The 18,490-nt window shown below is 36.2% G+C and overlaps 1 protein-coding gene across 1 annotated transcript in view; it reads left to right on the forward strand.

The window, feature by feature from the left end:
* LOC128993430 (cationic amino acid transporter 2) overlaps positions 1–18,490 on the forward strand; it is a 181,531-nt gene that overhangs the window by 152,436 nt on the left and 10,605 nt on the right. Inside the window, exons 6-10 of the mRNA XM_054417319.1 lie at positions 6,651–6,822; positions 7,738–7,921; positions 11,130–11,254; positions 16,085–16,233; positions 17,448–17,575. Of these exons, the coding sequence (XP_054273294.1) occupies positions 6,651–6,822; positions 7,738–7,921; positions 11,130–11,254; positions 16,085–16,233; positions 17,448–17,575 (758 nt within the window). The remainder of the gene's footprint in view (positions 1–6,650; positions 6,823–7,737; positions 7,922–11,129; positions 11,255–16,084; positions 16,234–17,447; positions 17,576–18,490) is intronic.

Genomic DNA, 18,490 nt, shown 5'->3' on the forward strand with positions numbered 1-18,490 from the left:
GTAAAAAATGTTCTTGTAGCTAAAAATACAAAATCGTTTAACGAAATAAAATCACAACCACGTGGTTTACAGGTAAGGTTTAAGACTAAATGGTGTAACTTAGACAATAAAATAGTTGTATTGATAAATTTTATTGCACAATAGGGAAATTTTGAAAGTGGTTGACGACAATTTCTTACTAGCCCAGGCAAATTAGACATATGCTCCCCAAAAAATCGTCTAAAGCTGGAAAGTGTTTCAATACCTTTTGGGGGTCCCAAATAAGACTCCTGTGAGTTTGCGACGGATTCTGACGTCTGCTTAAGTTTTGGGAGTCGAAAAACTATGAAAATTTTGCACTTTTTTCAGTTTTTCGCTTATAACTCCTAAATAACGAATCCTAAGGAAAATGTTGTCAAAAGATGTCTTTTAGTGCATTACATTCCGCGTCGATTGGTGTTAAATACGTCAAAATCGGCCGAGCCGTTTAGCCGCTGTAGCTTTTCAAAAATGGGATATTTTTAATAACATGGCCAAAAGGTTGACTATTTCACCAGTTTTCGGCTTACAACTCCTAAACGACGCATGCTATACAAAAATGCACCTGTAGTTAGTTTGGAAAATACAAAATTCTGCGTATGATGTTTTTTTTTATTAATCAATAACGGCAATTGATTGTTACCTACTTTGTATGGTCTTCATTTCATTAAAAAAAGTATTGAAGTTAAAGTTGGAAAATTTTACTAAAATTGGTGCAACAAAAAACTAAAATGGTCACATTGTGCATGTACAAACTAAGACCATAATCTCAAAATAGTGCTAGATAAAGATAAGTATACACTACCAGTCATTGTCGACATATTTTCACTTGGTTATGACTGATGTATTTTTATCGGCCGCCGTCTTGGTTCCGCCATTTTGAAATGTGATAAATTATTTTAAATGTGAAGAGTGTGTTTTTTGTTACCAAGTTTTATTTATCAAATATTGCAATTTTTTTGTTAAAGATGTCTATATTTCAAAATCAAAATATGACAATGTAAAACGGATCATGGAATTGAGATTATCTTAAAAAAGTAATTCGAAATGATGGGTCACAACACCCCCTTCACATTCAAAATAATTTATCACATTTCAAAATGGCGGATCCAAGATGGCGGCCGAAAAAAATACATCAGTCATAACCAAGTGAAAACTGTCGATCACCCAGAACAGAACTATCAGGAAGTCTGGGACAATACTGTACCATCTTCCAGGCAGAAATCTATGGCATCTTGGCTTGTGCCAACCTAGGACTAGCCAGACGGTACCAAGACAAAAGGATAGTGATTTTATCTGATTGTCAGGCTGCTCTCAAAGCTCTTGACTCAAATGAAGTCACCTCAAAACTGGTCTGGGAGTGTTTCAACACCCTCTGCAGACTTGCATCACAGAACTCTGTAACTCTCGGCTGGGTCCCAGGCCATGTAGGCATTGGCGGCAACGAGAGTGCAGACAAGCTGGCAAAAAAAGGTGCGAGCATGCCACTCTTTGGACCAGAGCCATTTTGTGGCATCAGCAAAGCGGCCGCTAAACATGTAATCAACAAATGGTCCAGGGGACAACATCCTGAGCGTTGGCTTAATTATCCTGGACAATCACTTGGCAAAAACTGCTCTCAGAACCTAGCAACCTCTTCACTCGCTGGCTGCTAAAGCTGGGGAGAGGGCAGGTCAAGCAGGTACTTGCTCTTATCACTGGACACGGCCATTTCAGGAAACATCTCCACACTCTAGGAATTGTCAATGACAAGCAGGAGTGTCGACTTTGTAACCAGTCCAATGAGACTGCAAAACACATTATTCTGGACTGCGATGGACTACGGGCTAGGAGAAGGGCTCTGTTTGGTCTAAAGCAGCCAGGTGAGGAACCAGACGCTAACATTGGGCAAAAGCTCCTGCACCTAGTTAGGGACACAGGCATAGGCTTACCCAGTTAGTGGCAAGTTAGGTGCACAATAAGCTTCGGTTGACGTGCTTGGACCATGAGTCCACCCTCTTACAATCAATCAATCAATCAATCAATCAAGTGAAAATAGGTCGACAATGACTGGTAGTGTATACTTATCTTTATCTAGCACTATTTTGAGATTATGGTCTTAGTTTGTACATGCACAATGGTAAAATGGGGTAAAAATAAAGTTTTAAAAAGTCCCCATAACTTTAGAATGAATCAAAAATTTTAAAAACAGTTTGTGGCATTATAATCAGGGTAAAAATCTGGTTCGAAATATTGGGTCACAACCCCACCTTTACATTTAAAAAAAATATTTTGCTTCCAATATGGCGGATCCAAGATGGCGGCCGGAAATGACCACCTTGTCAAAATGAAGTACTTACTACCCAACAATGTTTGGTAGTGGTCTGGGATTGATATTCGAGAAAATGTAGAAAAAAGTTGGGGAGGGGACAATTAAAACTCACCCTGTATAATGGGTTATTGGGATATGAATCCTAGAATTTTCGGAACCTCAGACAAAAATATTAGACTTAAAATTTCATAGGGTGTCTTACTCTCATCACACCTTATTAGATAAACCTCTGAATGACCATCATGGAACAAACGACTATCTAATAATTCATAATCCATTTAAGGACAGGATCTATGTTTTTACCAATTTTAGTAAAATTTCCCAACTTTAACTTTAATACTTTTTTTTATGAAATGGCGACCATACAAAGTAGGTAACAATCAATTGCCGTTATTGATTAAAAAAAAAACGTCATAAGCAGAATTTTGTGTTTTCCAAACTAACTACAGTTGCATTTTTGTATAGCATGCGTCGTTTAGGAGTTCTAAGCCGAAAACTGGTGAAATAGTCAACCTTTTGGCCATGTTATTAAAAATATCCCAACTTTGAAAAGCTACAGCGGCTAAACGGCTCGGCCGATTTTGACGTATTTAACACCAATCGACGCGGAATGTAATGCACTAAAAGACATCTTTTGACAACATTTTCCTTAGGATTCGTTATTTAGGAGTTATAAGCAAAAACTGAAAAAAGTGCAAAATTTTCATAGTTTTTCGACTCCCAAAACTTAAGCAGACGTCAGAATCCGTCGCAAACTCACAGGAGTCTTATTTGGGACCCCCAAAAGGTATTGAAACACTTTCCAGCTTTAGACGATTTTTTGGGGAGCATATGTCTAATTTGCCTGGGCTAGTAAGAAATTGTCGTCAACCACTTTCAAAATTTCCCTATTGTGCAATAAAATTTATCAATACAACTATTTTATTGTCTAAGTTACACCATTTAGTCTTAAACCTTACCTGTAAACCACGTGGTTGTGATTTTATTTCGTTAAACGATTTTGTATTTTTAGCTACAAGAACATTTTTTACAAAGTTTCTTGCAAATCAAGGGCGGTGTGATTTTTGTTGGTATAATTATGTTGTAGTGTTTTTTTAATGACCTCGTTTTATCTTCTCCTTCTCCAAGCAACATAAACTTAGGCCTAATTAGTTAACTATTCAGTACCTGGGGACCGAGCTTTGCTCGGGGCAAATTATTAGTTTACTCTGAAAGCAGTTTATTATTGCAGATAGAGATATCCATTCCCAAACTCCACACTGCTCGCCTTTACTACTTCCTTCTTCACCACTCCCTACGTCTGTTTGCCCTCCTTCCCTATACCATTTTAGAATTGCAGATACATAATTGCCACAGACAGTTCCCACACTCTGCACTGCTGGCCTTACTACTTCATTCACCATTTCCTACGTCATGGACCTGTTTCCTTCCCTTCTCATAGCAGTTTAGGATGGAACTGACACACACGGTTCCCACACTCTGCGATGCTAAACTTTACTACTGCGTTACTTCCTACGTCGTGGACCTGTTTTCATCTCTTTCCATAGCATTTTAGTATTTTAGATAAATTAATATAGTTTCCACAAACATTCAACAGACTCCGCACTGCTAGCCTTTACTACTTCTTTCACCATTTCTTATGTCGTGGACATGTTTCCAACCCTTCTCGTAGCATTTCAGTATTGCAGATACATTAATCTAACTGCTACAAAAGGTCTCCAGTTCCAACTCTCCACTCTGCTTTCCTTTACTACTTCCTTCACCACTTCCTACGTCTATGACCTATTGCCTCCCTTCCCATAGCATTTAAGGATTGCAGATACTTTAATCTAATCGTCATAAACAGTTCCCACACTCCGGACTGCTCGCCTTTACTACTTCCTTTATCACTTCCTACATCGCGGATCTGTTTCCTTCCCTTCCCATAGCATTTAAGGATTGCAGATACCGTAACCTAATCGTTATAAACAGATCCCAGACTCCACACTGCTACCCTTGACTACAATGTATCGAGTAATCTTCAGTATAGTCTTTGCTCAATGGTAACAACTGATGTTTTTCCTTTTGTACTGTATTTTGTTTTGCTAGTATACTGTGGATAGGCAACTTACAAGTCTTTTGTTTACTTTTTCCCTGTTATTTAATTCAGCCAAGATGGTTACTTAGCAACCCATAAGACTAATGTTAAAAAAATTCGACTTTCAGTTTCATTTTTCTACGAAATTAGATTTTTGTTGGCAGTTCTAACTGCAGTAAACTCGTTTTTAGGCCAGGAATAAACTATTTACAACATTTGAACAAAATCGTCGGAGCCGTTTTTGAGATCTTGGTGCAAGCATACATACATACATACAAGCAAACATTGCTCGTATTAGAGTATAGGATTGTTGTTAAAAAGAACAGAACCATTTTACAATTAAATATAAACGGCATGGAGTTTAATCACTCAATATAGAACTGATTGTTAATCATTTCGTATTACATACAATATACTATAATATGCTCTTTAGTATTATCCAATTTTTTCTTTTGTACTGTATTTATAATGTGGTAGATTTGTTGACTAATGTTGAGGCTCTTGTTTACTTTTTAGTGTTTACTCGCAAATAATGACATGGCAACCAATTAACCCATAAGGCCCATGTTAAATTTCCAAAAGTTTGCATTCATGTAGGGAAAAGTCCTATGGTCCGATTTGTACCGTTTCAGATTTATACCTTCCCATGGTTGGTTACTATGACTGTGTTAAATTTCATGCAGATCGCTTCAGCCGTTCAGGAGGAGTATTTGTAATAAAAAAGCAGGAGTGTAGTATAAGAGCTTCGCTCGCTTCGCTCGCTTCGCTCGCTCCGCTCAAAAACATACTCCCTTAGTAGATTTCTCATCCTTATGGAACAGCTGAAGACAATTTTATTGTTAGTACATGTACGGTTTATGTAGAGGTTGTGTTTTGTTTACAATTTGTTTCCCGTTATTACAGCCATTTAAAACCTCGTTTAACCAAATAATACAATCTAATCATAAACAATAACTCGTCCCCTAGTTATATAACCAAACAGTAAAGCACAAATCAAGAAATTAACCCTAAAATAATGGAAACAAAGTTTCATCGACACTAGCGCCTTTGTGTCACGTACATGAACTAGACACGAAAAACGTGCTTCAAAATTTACAATGGGATGAGAAGTCTACTTGTGTTGGTTAGTCTATGCTATTATTAATTAGATGATCAGCAAATACAGAACTGAGCTTGTGGTTGCATGGTTTCAGTAGATTTTCATATCCATCTTCATATCATAGTCCAAAATAAAAAAAAACATCTGGTGTTTACAAACTTAACTGTGACAGCTGTAGTTAAGTAATTTGGAAGGCAACACCTCAAAAATGAAATAAATTATATTCTCAAGTTAAAATAGTTGATAGTTTTAGAACAAGGCTGGGGGGGGGGGAATATTATTATTTGTAATTTTTATGTTACCGTGTTTGTTAGAATAAATACCTCCTTTGCAAATAAATCAAATAAAACATCCATTTAATGTACTTTGCATTTAACCTGATTTTGTTAATGGAAGTGATAAAATGTCTACAAGGGCAAACGTAAAACAAAGACATCAATAGGTTTTAGGGAAACCTTAATGAACTGGGTTCTTGATAATGAAACTTCTTTCTTTGTGCTTTCGCAACAAAGGAATTGTAACATAGCATAGAACAAAAGAATCTTCATGTTAATACTGTCTGAATTAGTATTTAATTAATGTTAATAACGTAATAAAGATATTTTTCAAATGTAATTATTTATTAACATCTTTGATCATATTGATAGTAATTATATCTGTTGCTTATAGTTAGAGAATCATCTTATTTTTCCATCAAAAATGTGTTGATCAGACTAAATAGAGCTATATAAAAAGTCAATATTTAAATAAGCAATATCCCTTATTTTTAGTTACTTTATAACAAAATAAAAAAAGTTATTGGTTACAGATTGAATCAAGGTGTTTCCAATATCGATTTGTTGTTTTGTGTGAGGCAGGTGTATAGATAGTCATTGGACGTTTTGATGTCAAACAAACCCCAATGACTCTAATTGAAAAACATACTTTTAAATTCAATCAGCCTTCTACCTGTAAATTTAATGAACTTCAAAATTCTGAGATTTTTAAGGCATTCCATTAGTGAAATTTTTATTAAACTCTTATATGATAATGACATTGCCTCCACCAAAAAGTGCATTTTAACATTTATAAAGATTTAGACGGATTCAAGGAGCAATTGATTGATTAAAATACAACACAGGTGTCTCAAATATAATTTTTTTCAGGTGTTCACAGGAGCTGCAACATGTTTTTACGCCTTCATCGGGTTTGATATAATCGCCACAACCGGTGAAGAAGCTAACAACCCTAAGAAATCCATACCCTTGGCAATAGTCACAAGCTTAGCAATAATATTGACAGCTTACGTTACATGTTCCATGATGTTGACTCTTATAGGTGAGTGGTTTAAACTAATGACTCTTAATAGAAACTAGAAATGCATACAGTAGAGTCTCAATATTCAACATGAACCGGCAGTGACAAGGTTTAGTATGTGAAATAATAAATGTGTTACAAATCATTAAAAAATGTAAGTTTTTTCCTGATTTTGAATTTATTCAAGGTTTTTGAGTTTTTCTTTTAGTTTTTGGGCTTTTCGTGTTTTGAATTCATGCATCATCACAAATAGTGTACAAAATAGCAGGCTAAGTAAGAACACCTCTATTGTACACTTGTACAGTCAATAAAGTGATACACATCTACACAGCTAGAGATCTCTGTTCGCACCATGACTAACACATGAATGGTGTAGCAGAGAAGTATGCAGACCACATGGTAACATACACCAGTTCCCTAGGTGTTGCTAAACGATGACTTTCTTCAGCTGGACTAATTGTGATCCTTCAAGTACCTATGTACCTACACAAAATCTAAATTTTGATAGTGAGATAAAGTTTTACAAAAGGTACTTAAGCTAAATTATTATAATATATAAAAACAGCTTTTAAAATCACTATTGAACAATGCTCTTTGAGTAATCTAAAGCTAAAAACCTTTTCCAAGTCTGGTCTGCTCGTGTCCTCTGACACCCATGGCTGTGGTGTTCCCTATTTACCTGGTGGCTTTGGAAGGTTAGGGTTATGTTTGTTCTTGGAAAGAGCGCTGAAGTTGGAAAGTTGGCTTTACATTTCAACCCCACATCCACTATGGGAGCAGCTTTGGAATGAGTTAAAGGAACCAACCCATTGCAAACAATGGAGATTGTTAAAGTTTCTTTTTAAATTGATTATACAGGTCCCTATTTAGACATGCCCATTATGTAGAATATAGTTGTGAGATGTTCCTTTTATTGACTTTATTTGCATGTTCCAGTGCCGTATGAGCAGGTTGACCCGGATGCTGCCCTCGTAGAGATGTTTGGCCAGGTACAAGCGTACAAGTGCAAGTACGTGTTGGCCATTGGCGCTCTGGCAGGGCTCACGGTGTCCATGTTCGGATCTATGTTCCCCATGCCCAGGATTGTCTACGCAATGGCACAGGATGGGCTGATATTCAAGTAATTCAAATATAAAACAAAATGCTAGGATTTGTTTAGCCTACACATTACTATTATTATTATTATTTTTTATGGCCAGCATTGGACCACTTAAGTCAATATAATGGTCAGGTTCTTTTTAAATTCTGTTTAAATTCTGTCTCTTCTTCCTGTCCGCCCAATACTTCTTCATTCTTTCCGACCGTTGTTTTCTTTCTTCTTCCGAAACCACTCTTCCTTGTCTCTGATTGTTTGCTCCTATTGGCAGGATGATATTTTTGTCTTTGAGTACTGCAAGCGCCTCTGACTTATTTTCCAAATCTTCTAATGATATTTTCAACCTTCTCATGTCCTCCTTAATCTCTGTAATCCACCTAAAGTCACTCTTGCTATTCCACAACTTGTTAATTATTTTCTTGCTTATTCTATTTTCCGGTGTCCTTAAAAGATGTCCAATGAATGAAATTCTTTTCTTTTTAATTATACTTGTCAATGGCTACACATTACTATATTATACTTAAAACGGTTTACAGCACGTAGATGTAGTAATCCTTGGTAGTGGCAACTAGTCTAGACCTGATATGTTGTTAAGAGGCTGAAGATGGGTTTTGATGAAAACCCAAAATATATCTCCACATTTTTTTAGTACCAGTAATTGTGTATAATTTTAATTTAGTGAAGAGTAACCAACAAACCAAGAATACCATTGATGATGCCATCACGAAAAAACATTAAAGTTAATGTTCTGTGGTATTAGTCTGTTTTTATCAACTAATAAAATTATTCCTTCCCTCTACCAACACCAGGTAAACTGAGGTCTTCTTTAGTAGATCGCACCACTCATCCTTCACTCATCTCCATCCATACTTGGCTTAAAATACCTACTATGTATGGTTGCCATTTCATAGAAAAGTATTTAAGTATTTATTTAAGTATTAGCTTAGCCTGATAACAATACCTTCATAAATTACCTCCTTCACCATTTAGGCCCATTACAAACCTTCAAATGAAGTGACTACTTGACACGTTAAAGGCCTGATGATGGTTCAGAGTAAGAACCGAAACTAGTTGCCACTACAGTATCTAAGAATTACTGAATTAATGAATTACTTCTAATTTTGTTATTTTTCACTTGTCAAATTACTTTCATCCCTCCCATCTCCTTGTTTTCTCACAGCCGTGATATAAATCCCTACCACCTGCTCTGAACAAAGTATCGAACTAAGAGCAATCTACAGCATAAAGCCATTGGCTATTGCATACTGAAACAATAGTTGTATAGTCAATGTTAAAACTATCCGGGCAAAATATAAGGATTGTCTGTAAGTGAAGCCACTGATTAGCTCCTGTTGTAGTTATGAGACCTGAGTCTAATGCTGGGTTCTTTAGTTCCTTCATCCAGTAGGCTAATGACGATTTTAACCCTGATGCAACAGTTAGTCTCATTTTAGTAGCCGAAAACTATGTGAAGGTAAACCAATTGTGATTAGATTTTTTAATCTAAGGTGTCGACCACTATTGAAGTCCATTGCTAGTTGATGGGAGTGAATGGATAAACTGGTAGAGGCAGTGTGGCGGTTCTAGGATCTTGTCAAGGAGGGGGCTACCGGGGTCTGGGAGGTGTGGAGCGGAGTACGGGTATCCTCCCCCGGAAAAATTTAGAATTTTCAAAGCAGTTTGGTGACTTTCTAAAGGAATTTTTAACACCAAGAACTGTGCCCAATTGTCCATAAACTCCTATTTCCCCTGTTGTTTGTCATGAGCAAGTAGACATTAAAAAAATGAAACTATGACGATTGCATTTGTGAATTTCAAAACACACTGTAGACTACGGCCATATCCTAAATAAAAGCAGTTTGGTGAATTTCTAAAGCCATTTTTAACGTGTAGAACTGTGTGCAAAATCTCCCATTTCACCATTTATTTGTCATGAAAAAGTAGAGATTTTTAAAACTAACTATGACGATTGCATTCATAAATCTCAAAACATACTGTAGGCCATATCCTCCTAAAAGCTGTTTACTGACTTTCTAAAGCCATTATTAATGTCTATATCTGTATCCAACTGTCCAAAAACCTCCCATTTCACCTGTTACATGTCATGCAAGCAAGTAGACACGTTTTTTAACCGTACGTTTTTCTCCATTTCATATATCTGTCACAATATGTATAGTATCAAATTCAGTAATAGCATTGAATATAAACTTGAACACTAGTGTGTGGCTACTTGTGCTACCGCTGATATCTGTGTAGTAGCTAGCAGACAATTTGACAACTAGGAACATGGAATCAGCTGTTTCCCCGTCCTCGCTCGGCGCTCGCCTTTACCCTAGTATGTCAAAAGCTGACTGCTGTAAAAATTATGGTTGATGCGTACAACTTTTCATAGCGTAATATTGTTTTATTTGTCGTGCTATTGCCCCACAACGTTCATCTATATGGAACTTATTACTACTTCTGTCATTGCTTTAGTTTAATAAATACTACATTGATGTCTGTTTTATAACATTGCGTGTTTAAAGGACGAAATGTATGTTTAAATTTATTTTTCCAGGGTCCAAGGGGAGGGCTTTAGCCCCTGTAGCCCCACCCCCTTGGAACCGCCACTGGGTAAAGGATGTCTCCACAAGACAATCAAGGACTAAAGTAAACCCTGCACGCTGATCAGTAGGCAGAGGTTCTCCAACTTTGATCATTGTTACCATAGAAACAATCTGTCTGTATCTGTTGATCATAGAAACTGATTCGAACATCCGCTGCTGGCCAAATAAAGATGACCTTTCGCATACACACCTGTTTACTGGCAATGGATTTCAACAGGGGTTGACCCATAGAGGTGGAAGTCACCTAGCACCTAGACTAATAGTAGATGAGCACACGACTTTGTCAGATTTAAATTAGCTCGCTTGGCCGCAATGGGACTTGATGGAAATCCTAATATTTACAGACATCCTTGAAAATTTGTTTTTTTGAATTATAACTTAAGAAAGAAGTTTATATGATATACTGTATTTATCAAAAACATATTTTGTGCCAATGATACACAAGGTTGAGCTTATAAAAATAACTAGTAACAGCTTGAATAAAAGTAATGTGTATCTTCAAGCAAGCCAAATGAATATGCATCATACAGTTTATTAAAACTCTCCATGTGTGTTTGTAAGAATTAAGCAGATCAATCGAGTTACTTAAATGTTTTTCTGTCCTAATGTTGGCTCCCCTGTTTTAGGCAGTTGTCAGCAGTGTTGCCAGTCACTGGGACTCCAGTCATAGCTACTTTCAGTTCTGGAGTGGCCGCTGCTTTTGCCGCACTTATTATACGACTGGAGGTATTGGTGGAGATGATGTCTATTGGTAAGTTGCTGCATAATGTTGTAAGGTCTTTAAAGTTTATTGTTTGACCGAAACAAACTCGTTATTTTATAAGGACATTTATGTTTTGCAGAATTATTTGCTAATGAATGTAATTGAGGCTGTAGCTGCTAAATGGGCTTATCTCGAAAACAGATGTTTTGAGATAAGCGCTGTATAAGTTTAGAGGAACGTTATGTTTGGTTGTCTGCGTTGGCATTCGTCTATGCGTGGGCCTAGTGACAACAGCTGACTTTAAGAGTCATACTAACCAAACAAACTGAAATACACCATTCCAAATTATGAAAGGTTTTACTAGAAGACATGAGGAAGCAAAATAGTGATTCTCCTCTCAAAGGGCCCATTCTAAAGTTTGATACAAAAGTCTTTGGTTAGGTTATGTTAGGCTACTGTCAGCGTTGGCACTCGTCTATGATAAAGGGGCCTAGTGACACCAGCTGGCTTTCAGAGTCATACCAACCAAAAAAACTGAAATACACCATTCCAAGTGATCAAAGATTATACTAGAAGACATAAGGAAGCGAAATAGAAAATCTCATCTATTAGGGTCCATCTCGACTTAGGCCCCTTTAGCAGCTACAGCCTCAATTAAGAATGTAATCATGGTATGAAATCATACCAGGATCCTGATGAAATTTTTGTTTAGCTGCATGGTGCTTTGGCATGAAGCGCGGTGTACAAGAACCATTAAAAAAGTAAGGGACTTTTTGCATCAGCGCTGCTTATACCGTGGCTCTCCAGAGATAAGGGCTGTCATTGCACTGTCCTGCCAGTTTGTAAGGTGCACTCTTTGATCGGACTTTTGTTGACAAAAGTCAAAGGCCATCAGACTTACTGCCAGATTTGTGATGTTTACGGCAAAAAGGTTCACAATAATGAGAACCATAGAGTTAGGCTTAGTCTAGTGACAGACTAACGGTGGGAAAATTCTATGAAAAAAGTCAAGATTATCGTAATTTCACAATAATTGCAATAAAAATTTCCCAAAATTTTACACAATTTAGGTCAATTGTCGTATAAAAACTAGATTTACAGTTTCGACAGATTTTTTCCTCAGTGTGGTAAAAAAAGAAAAGAAAACAGACTTGCTGCAGCGCTGACATCCCTGATAGACTACAACACAAAAGTGAAATCTCTGTTACTGTCTGGATGGCCCTCATATTTAATCTTACTAAAGCTAGTTTCTAATTTACTTACCTACTTCTGTAAAGGTCTGAATTTAATGCATAAACTTTAATTGTTTCTGATGTGTCCATTCCAAATGTACTGGCTTATACTATATTTGTTAATTTACATATGTTCTGTTCAGTTGTTATTGTATATATGATGATTGTGATTAAATAAAGAAAAACTTGAAAAAAACTTACATTTGTCTCCATTCAAATGTAAGTTGTGCTTCTGTAGAACTTCTAATACCTTCTCTAATCTCAGAAGAGTTTCTTCGTAAGTTGACCCCTGGACTAAAATGTCATCGAAAAAACATTGTACGCCATCCATACCTTGTAGTAAGGAATCCATGAATTTTTGCCACAGGGAAGGAGCAACCTTAACCCCAAACATCAGTCTATTTACTTTGAACAACCCTTTATGAGTACTTAGTGTTTGCATTTTGCTACTCTCTTCATCCATTTTCATATGTAAATAAGCATTGCTTATATCAAGAGAACAGAAGTATTTGCCTCCACTCATTGTAGAAAAAATGTCTTCAATCCTCGGAATTGGGTATTTCTCGTCTTTCACGACTTTGTTCAAAGTAACTTTAAAATCAGCGCAGATACGAATGTCACCATTGGGTTTTATGACAGGCACAATAGGCGTTCCCCATTCCGAGTTGTCTATCTTGGTGATAATCTTTTGGGTTTCCAGACGGCTGAGTTCATTTTCAACTTTTGTCCTTATGGCATATGGAACCTGTCTGGCCCTTATGTATATAGGTCTTGAGTTGTCCTTCAAGTTAAGTTTTGCTTCAAAGTTTGGAATACACCCTATGTTTTTGTCAAATAAACCTTCATATTTTGCAAGTAATGAGTCCAGCTCCGGCTTCCTTGTTTCATTCATGTGTATAGATTTTATTTCTCCCCAGTCTAGTTTTATTTCTCTCATCCATTCACGCCCAAAAATCCTATCGACATGTTGATTAATGACAAAGATTTTTCCCATGAAACACTGTCCCTTATAGTCACATTTTACGTATGTTACCCCCTTAGGTTTTATGATCTCCCCTGTGTAGGTGCGCAGCTCTACACCAGTCTTGTAAAGTCTTTTGGAAGGAATTAGTCTTTTGTAGTCTTCATATGAAATCGATGTAAGTGATGCTCCAGTATCCAACTCAAAAGTAACGTTTTTACCTTCCAATTTTATATCAATGTGAAATTTGTCACCTCTCTTTTTGTCAGACAGTAAATTAATTTCATGGATATTGTCTTCAGAAATGTCATTATTCTCAGTGTAATGAACTTGCCCTTTACTGTTTTTATGTTTACTAAGGCATACTCTTGAAATGTGTCCGATCTTTCCACAGGTGTTACAGGTTTCATCAATCATTGGACAAACATTCGCTCTAACTAGTAAAAGAAAGAACATTTTTATCTTATTGCCATCTCAACACTAAAACAAACATCATAACAAAAACATAAACCATATGCTTTTAACCAGACAATATAGAATAGAATATTAGACATATGATCCAATATCACACTTTTTATGACTTTAAAAGGTATAAATGATCCTAAGTTAAAAACTTTTACACTTTTACATGCCTTGACACCTCTTCTACATCAGAAACTATACGACCTATGTACACCAGACAATCCTATAAATAAAGAGTATGGGGAGCTTGTGACCTTGCTTGACAACTTTCTAGATCCTAAAAAAAGTATTTTGGCTTTACAACACACATTTATTAGTCGAATACAGGAAGAAGGAGAATCTATTTCAAACTTTGCTACAGAACTAAAAAGGTTGTCAACTAATTGCAAATTCAATTGCGAAGCTTGTGGAAAATCTGTATTAGACATGCTTTTACGACTACAACTCATACGTGGACTTAATGACAAAGACATTAAAACTCAGCTTTTACAGAAATGTGACCATAAACAATTTGTAGAAATTCTTAACACAGCTACTACGATGGAACTTTCAAAATTTGAAAGTACTTTGATATGTCAAAAGAGTGGAAACGTAGACATAAATCAAGTAAAGTTTAAAGCTAGAAATAATATTACATCCAATGAACAAATTCATAGACCTAGAACCAAATCATACAACACAGGATCTTATATAAGTACTGGTAATACATTTCGTGTAACAGATTTTGAGTCACTGAAAGGAAAATGCTACCGATATGGAAATTAAGTTACAGAGATTCTTGATGCAAATGAGACAATCAAGAAACTCCACTGGATCAAATTCTTACTTCCTAATGTTTCAGAGAAATGTGAGAACGAGACTAGATTTGATGATAACAAATAACACACCTTCAAACAGTGACTTTAAATTTGCAAAGGGAATAAGAGACTTTAAAAAGGGGGAAAGAGTTCAAGCTTATGATTTCAGAGACAAGAAAAACAAGTGGATGTTTGGTAAAGTAAAGAGCAAGGATGGACAGTTAATTTACGTTCTTGAAATGGATGATGGATCTATATGGAGGCGGCATATCAACCACATGTTACCTTCTAAATTTAAGGGGGAGGATTGATGTGTCCATTCCAAATGTACTGGCTTATACTATATTTGTTAATTTACATATGTTCTGTTCAGTTGTTATTGTATATATGATGATTGTGATTAAATAAAGAAAAACTTGAGTTACTGCATTAAAATGTTACATTACTAAAATATCTATCAGTTTCCAAAACTTGAAAATTGAAATACATTTGTGTTTTTGTTTTAAATTTGTAATCAAAGTTTCTAGAGTACTTAGGTCTTAAGAATAACACAAATGTCACAACGTAAAACTTTAGAGAGTATTAAGAGAATTTGTTGGATTTTTGTATTCAGCACATCGACCCCTAAGTCTAAAAATACTTAGATACTTATACTAAAAATACTTAGATTTCATATGCATATTGGGTATCAATTTATAGCTCTTATCCTCTACATGTGCCTTTTGTGGGTTTGGATTATATCCTGTGCAAGCAATTCGTCCTATAGGCTTTTAAAATTTCAGAGTTTCTGCTGAATTCTGTTGTCAATAATCTGAAACTTTTCAAGTTTACATTTTTATTTACATCAAAACAGATGGCCATGATACAACGCTGTTTACATCCATACGAAAATGGGGTTATCGATACAGTTGCGGTGATGTTTTAGTTAATTCAAGTAAAATATTGTAATGTTATTTTGTTTAAAATGTAAAGAAGAAAATTACTTAAGTTAGATTTTGTATTTTATAGCATGTTTCATTAGTATTTGCATTGACGGCATTTGTAATTTTCCTAAGATGCCTCGAAGAGATCGTGCACATAATGATAATACAAACCTATGTTCAGGGTTTGCTTGAAATAATTACAAGTCAGTGATAAATTAATGATTATCACATATAGATAATTTTCAACTTAACTTAGAGCAATAGAAAATTGTAAATTAATTAAAATATATCACAGATTTTGAAGTGACAAGATGACGCTAGTTGCTAGTGTATTTTATATGTAAAGCAAAAACTCAGCCCATCTGTTTGCTGCCTAGTTGCTGGATAACTTGTACACCTTAAAACTAAATTTAAATATTTTCAATGTTTATCAATAGGTATTTGTTACCAACCTGCAATTTTACAATCGTATGTTAGAGTCCTAGTCTAGTGTTTTGCTCCAGGTACACTGTTAGCCTACACACTGGTGTCTACTTGTGTGCTGATCCTTCGCTATCAGCCTCACTCCACCAACCTGATAGAGCTGCTACCAGAATCTCTACGGACACCGATCAAACAATCTCCGACCAAGGAGAACCTCTCTAACGGACAGGTATGGAAAAATGGTATAGATACAACAATTTATCGATCTTCTTATGTAGGATTTTGTGGCCGGTGTCATGACAGTGCATGATTGTGTTTTTTGGGGATCAACCGTGTCGTCACTGACCACTGTTACCAGAGGTTTCAACCATAGCATCCTCAGTGGCTGGGCTGAGGCTGCCACTGACGGTATAACCAGATGACAGACAGTCTCAGCTCAACCACGGAGGATGCCACTTCAAAGTAAGGGCGAAAGGTAACACCACTATATGAACTTACATAATTTAATCATTGATGTTGCTTGCCCCTGAACTGGTAAGAAAAATTGTATATTTTGTACCTATAGTGACAAAAATGAGGTTTTGCCGGCTCGAGATTTTAAGAGTAAAACTCGACGATCAAGAGCTGTAAAACCCTTTCGGCCCGTGGTACGAACGCTATTTTTCACCACACTATACAAAATTGAGAAAATATATACAATATGAACACTAACAGTCAACACAACTGCAACTTTTAAGCAGTAGTGGCAATAAAACAAGTCTATTGCAACACACAGATACAGGTTGTGTATTGAATATACATATTTAATGTATTAAGTAAAAAAGGGAACAGCTGATTTTCAGCCCTGGGGCCGCAAACACCTGCTTTGTCCCCAAATGACGATGACAGCTGGCATGAACAGCTATATGTAGCTTTCAGCCTCCAATTAAGGTTTGTAAAACGGCTAAAAACAACGTAGTGGTGAAACATACATTGTGGTTTATTTACCTAGTTTTTGTCCCAGTTGAAATAAATTGCTTATCACTAGACCTACGACCATCGTCCAAACGTTGGTTGTGGTGGTACATAAGTAATTTGAACTGGGATGAATATAAGGTAAATGAACCACAATGTTTATTTGTAAACAGAAATATTTACTTTACTTATTTAAGTTATTTCAGCCCAGTTGTACAGACCTGTAGAAATCAGCACAGTTGAATTATTTTATAATTTGCACATTATACATTGCAAACATTTTTCCCAGTGTAGAAATACTGTTTCGTTAAAGTCAAGTCACAACAGTCTTACTGCTTAACATCTTCATTTGTATCAGGATCGGCTTGCAGCTTCGGATCAATTTGTGTGACGGTTAATGTTTTGTGCATATGCTTGTATGTAAGTGACTTTTTTTTGTTATACATCCCTTATAGGTAACCTTTTAACGTTGGTTTAATTTACCTATAGGTAACGTATGGTAACCAGTTGGCTCCAGATATGCTGAGGAATGCCCTGGGAAGTGTAACTCAACCCCCACCTCCCATCCCAGGCCCTCCCAGCTCTCAGAGGATCATGGTGCGAAGAGTTACTAGGAGGTAAACATCTCTTAACAAGTGTAGTTCTTCCAAACAGTTCCTCATTGTGTGCTAATGTGTAAAAATGGTTGTAGGCCTATTGTACATTTTCTCCCCCTTACAATACATTATATTGAGAAAGTATTGTATTTTGTCAAAATTGTGGAGTTTGAGTTTAAGGTAGAAATATCTATTTTGGGTCCCCCTGATCCCAAAAAAATGATTTTCAAAAAAATTTTGTTTGTGTGTGTCTGTCAGTGTGTTATAGTGTACAAGAGCTGCAGACTACAGTAGAACCCGTGATATCCGGCCACTTCCAGGAAGCCAAAGTTTTCTCACAGCTTACAGATGCGTTGTTGCAAGCACTAGTCATGACCATTCTCACACTATTTCTCACTTTATTTACATTTTACTGTGTCAATACTCAGTTGAGCTATCAGCTTTGACTATTGATACAACTAGACATTCCATCCCCATGTTAAAGTTGTCGACAGTTTTTTAATCAAAATCGTTGTAGTTGATATGAGCCACCGACAGATTTTTCTGATCTGAATTACTAATTCCTGTTAAATACACTAAAGTTTTTACAAGTCAAACTAATCAAATGACTTTTTGTGAGCTATAGTAACTGTTAAGAGGCCAAAAACCTTCTTAGGGTTGAGTGGCCAAGAAAGTAAGGTAAGGTAGCAACTGTTATGACGTTATTACCTTGGTCATACAACTGTTATCAACTTGGTCAGTAACAAAAACAAAAATACGGTAGAAAATATCATTTTAGACACTAGCGCATTCTGTGACTGGCTCACACAACTACGTTCTTTTATTAATAAAAAATTGGCAACAGCTGGTCCAAATAGATGGGATGTCTACTTCAGTATCCAATAGTCAATACTAATTAGTCTCTGAACAGTTGGGGTACGGGGTTAGTGGGGTTAA

Source organism: Macrosteles quadrilineatus, unplaced genomic scaffold (genome assembly GCF_028750875.1).
Source record: "Macrosteles quadrilineatus isolate MER2022 unplaced genomic scaffold, UCM_ALF_1.0 Scaffold_4__1_contigs__length_99947679, whole genome shotgun sequence".
NCBI lineage: Eukaryota > Metazoa > Arthropoda > Insecta > Hemiptera > Cicadellidae > Macrosteles > Macrosteles quadrilineatus.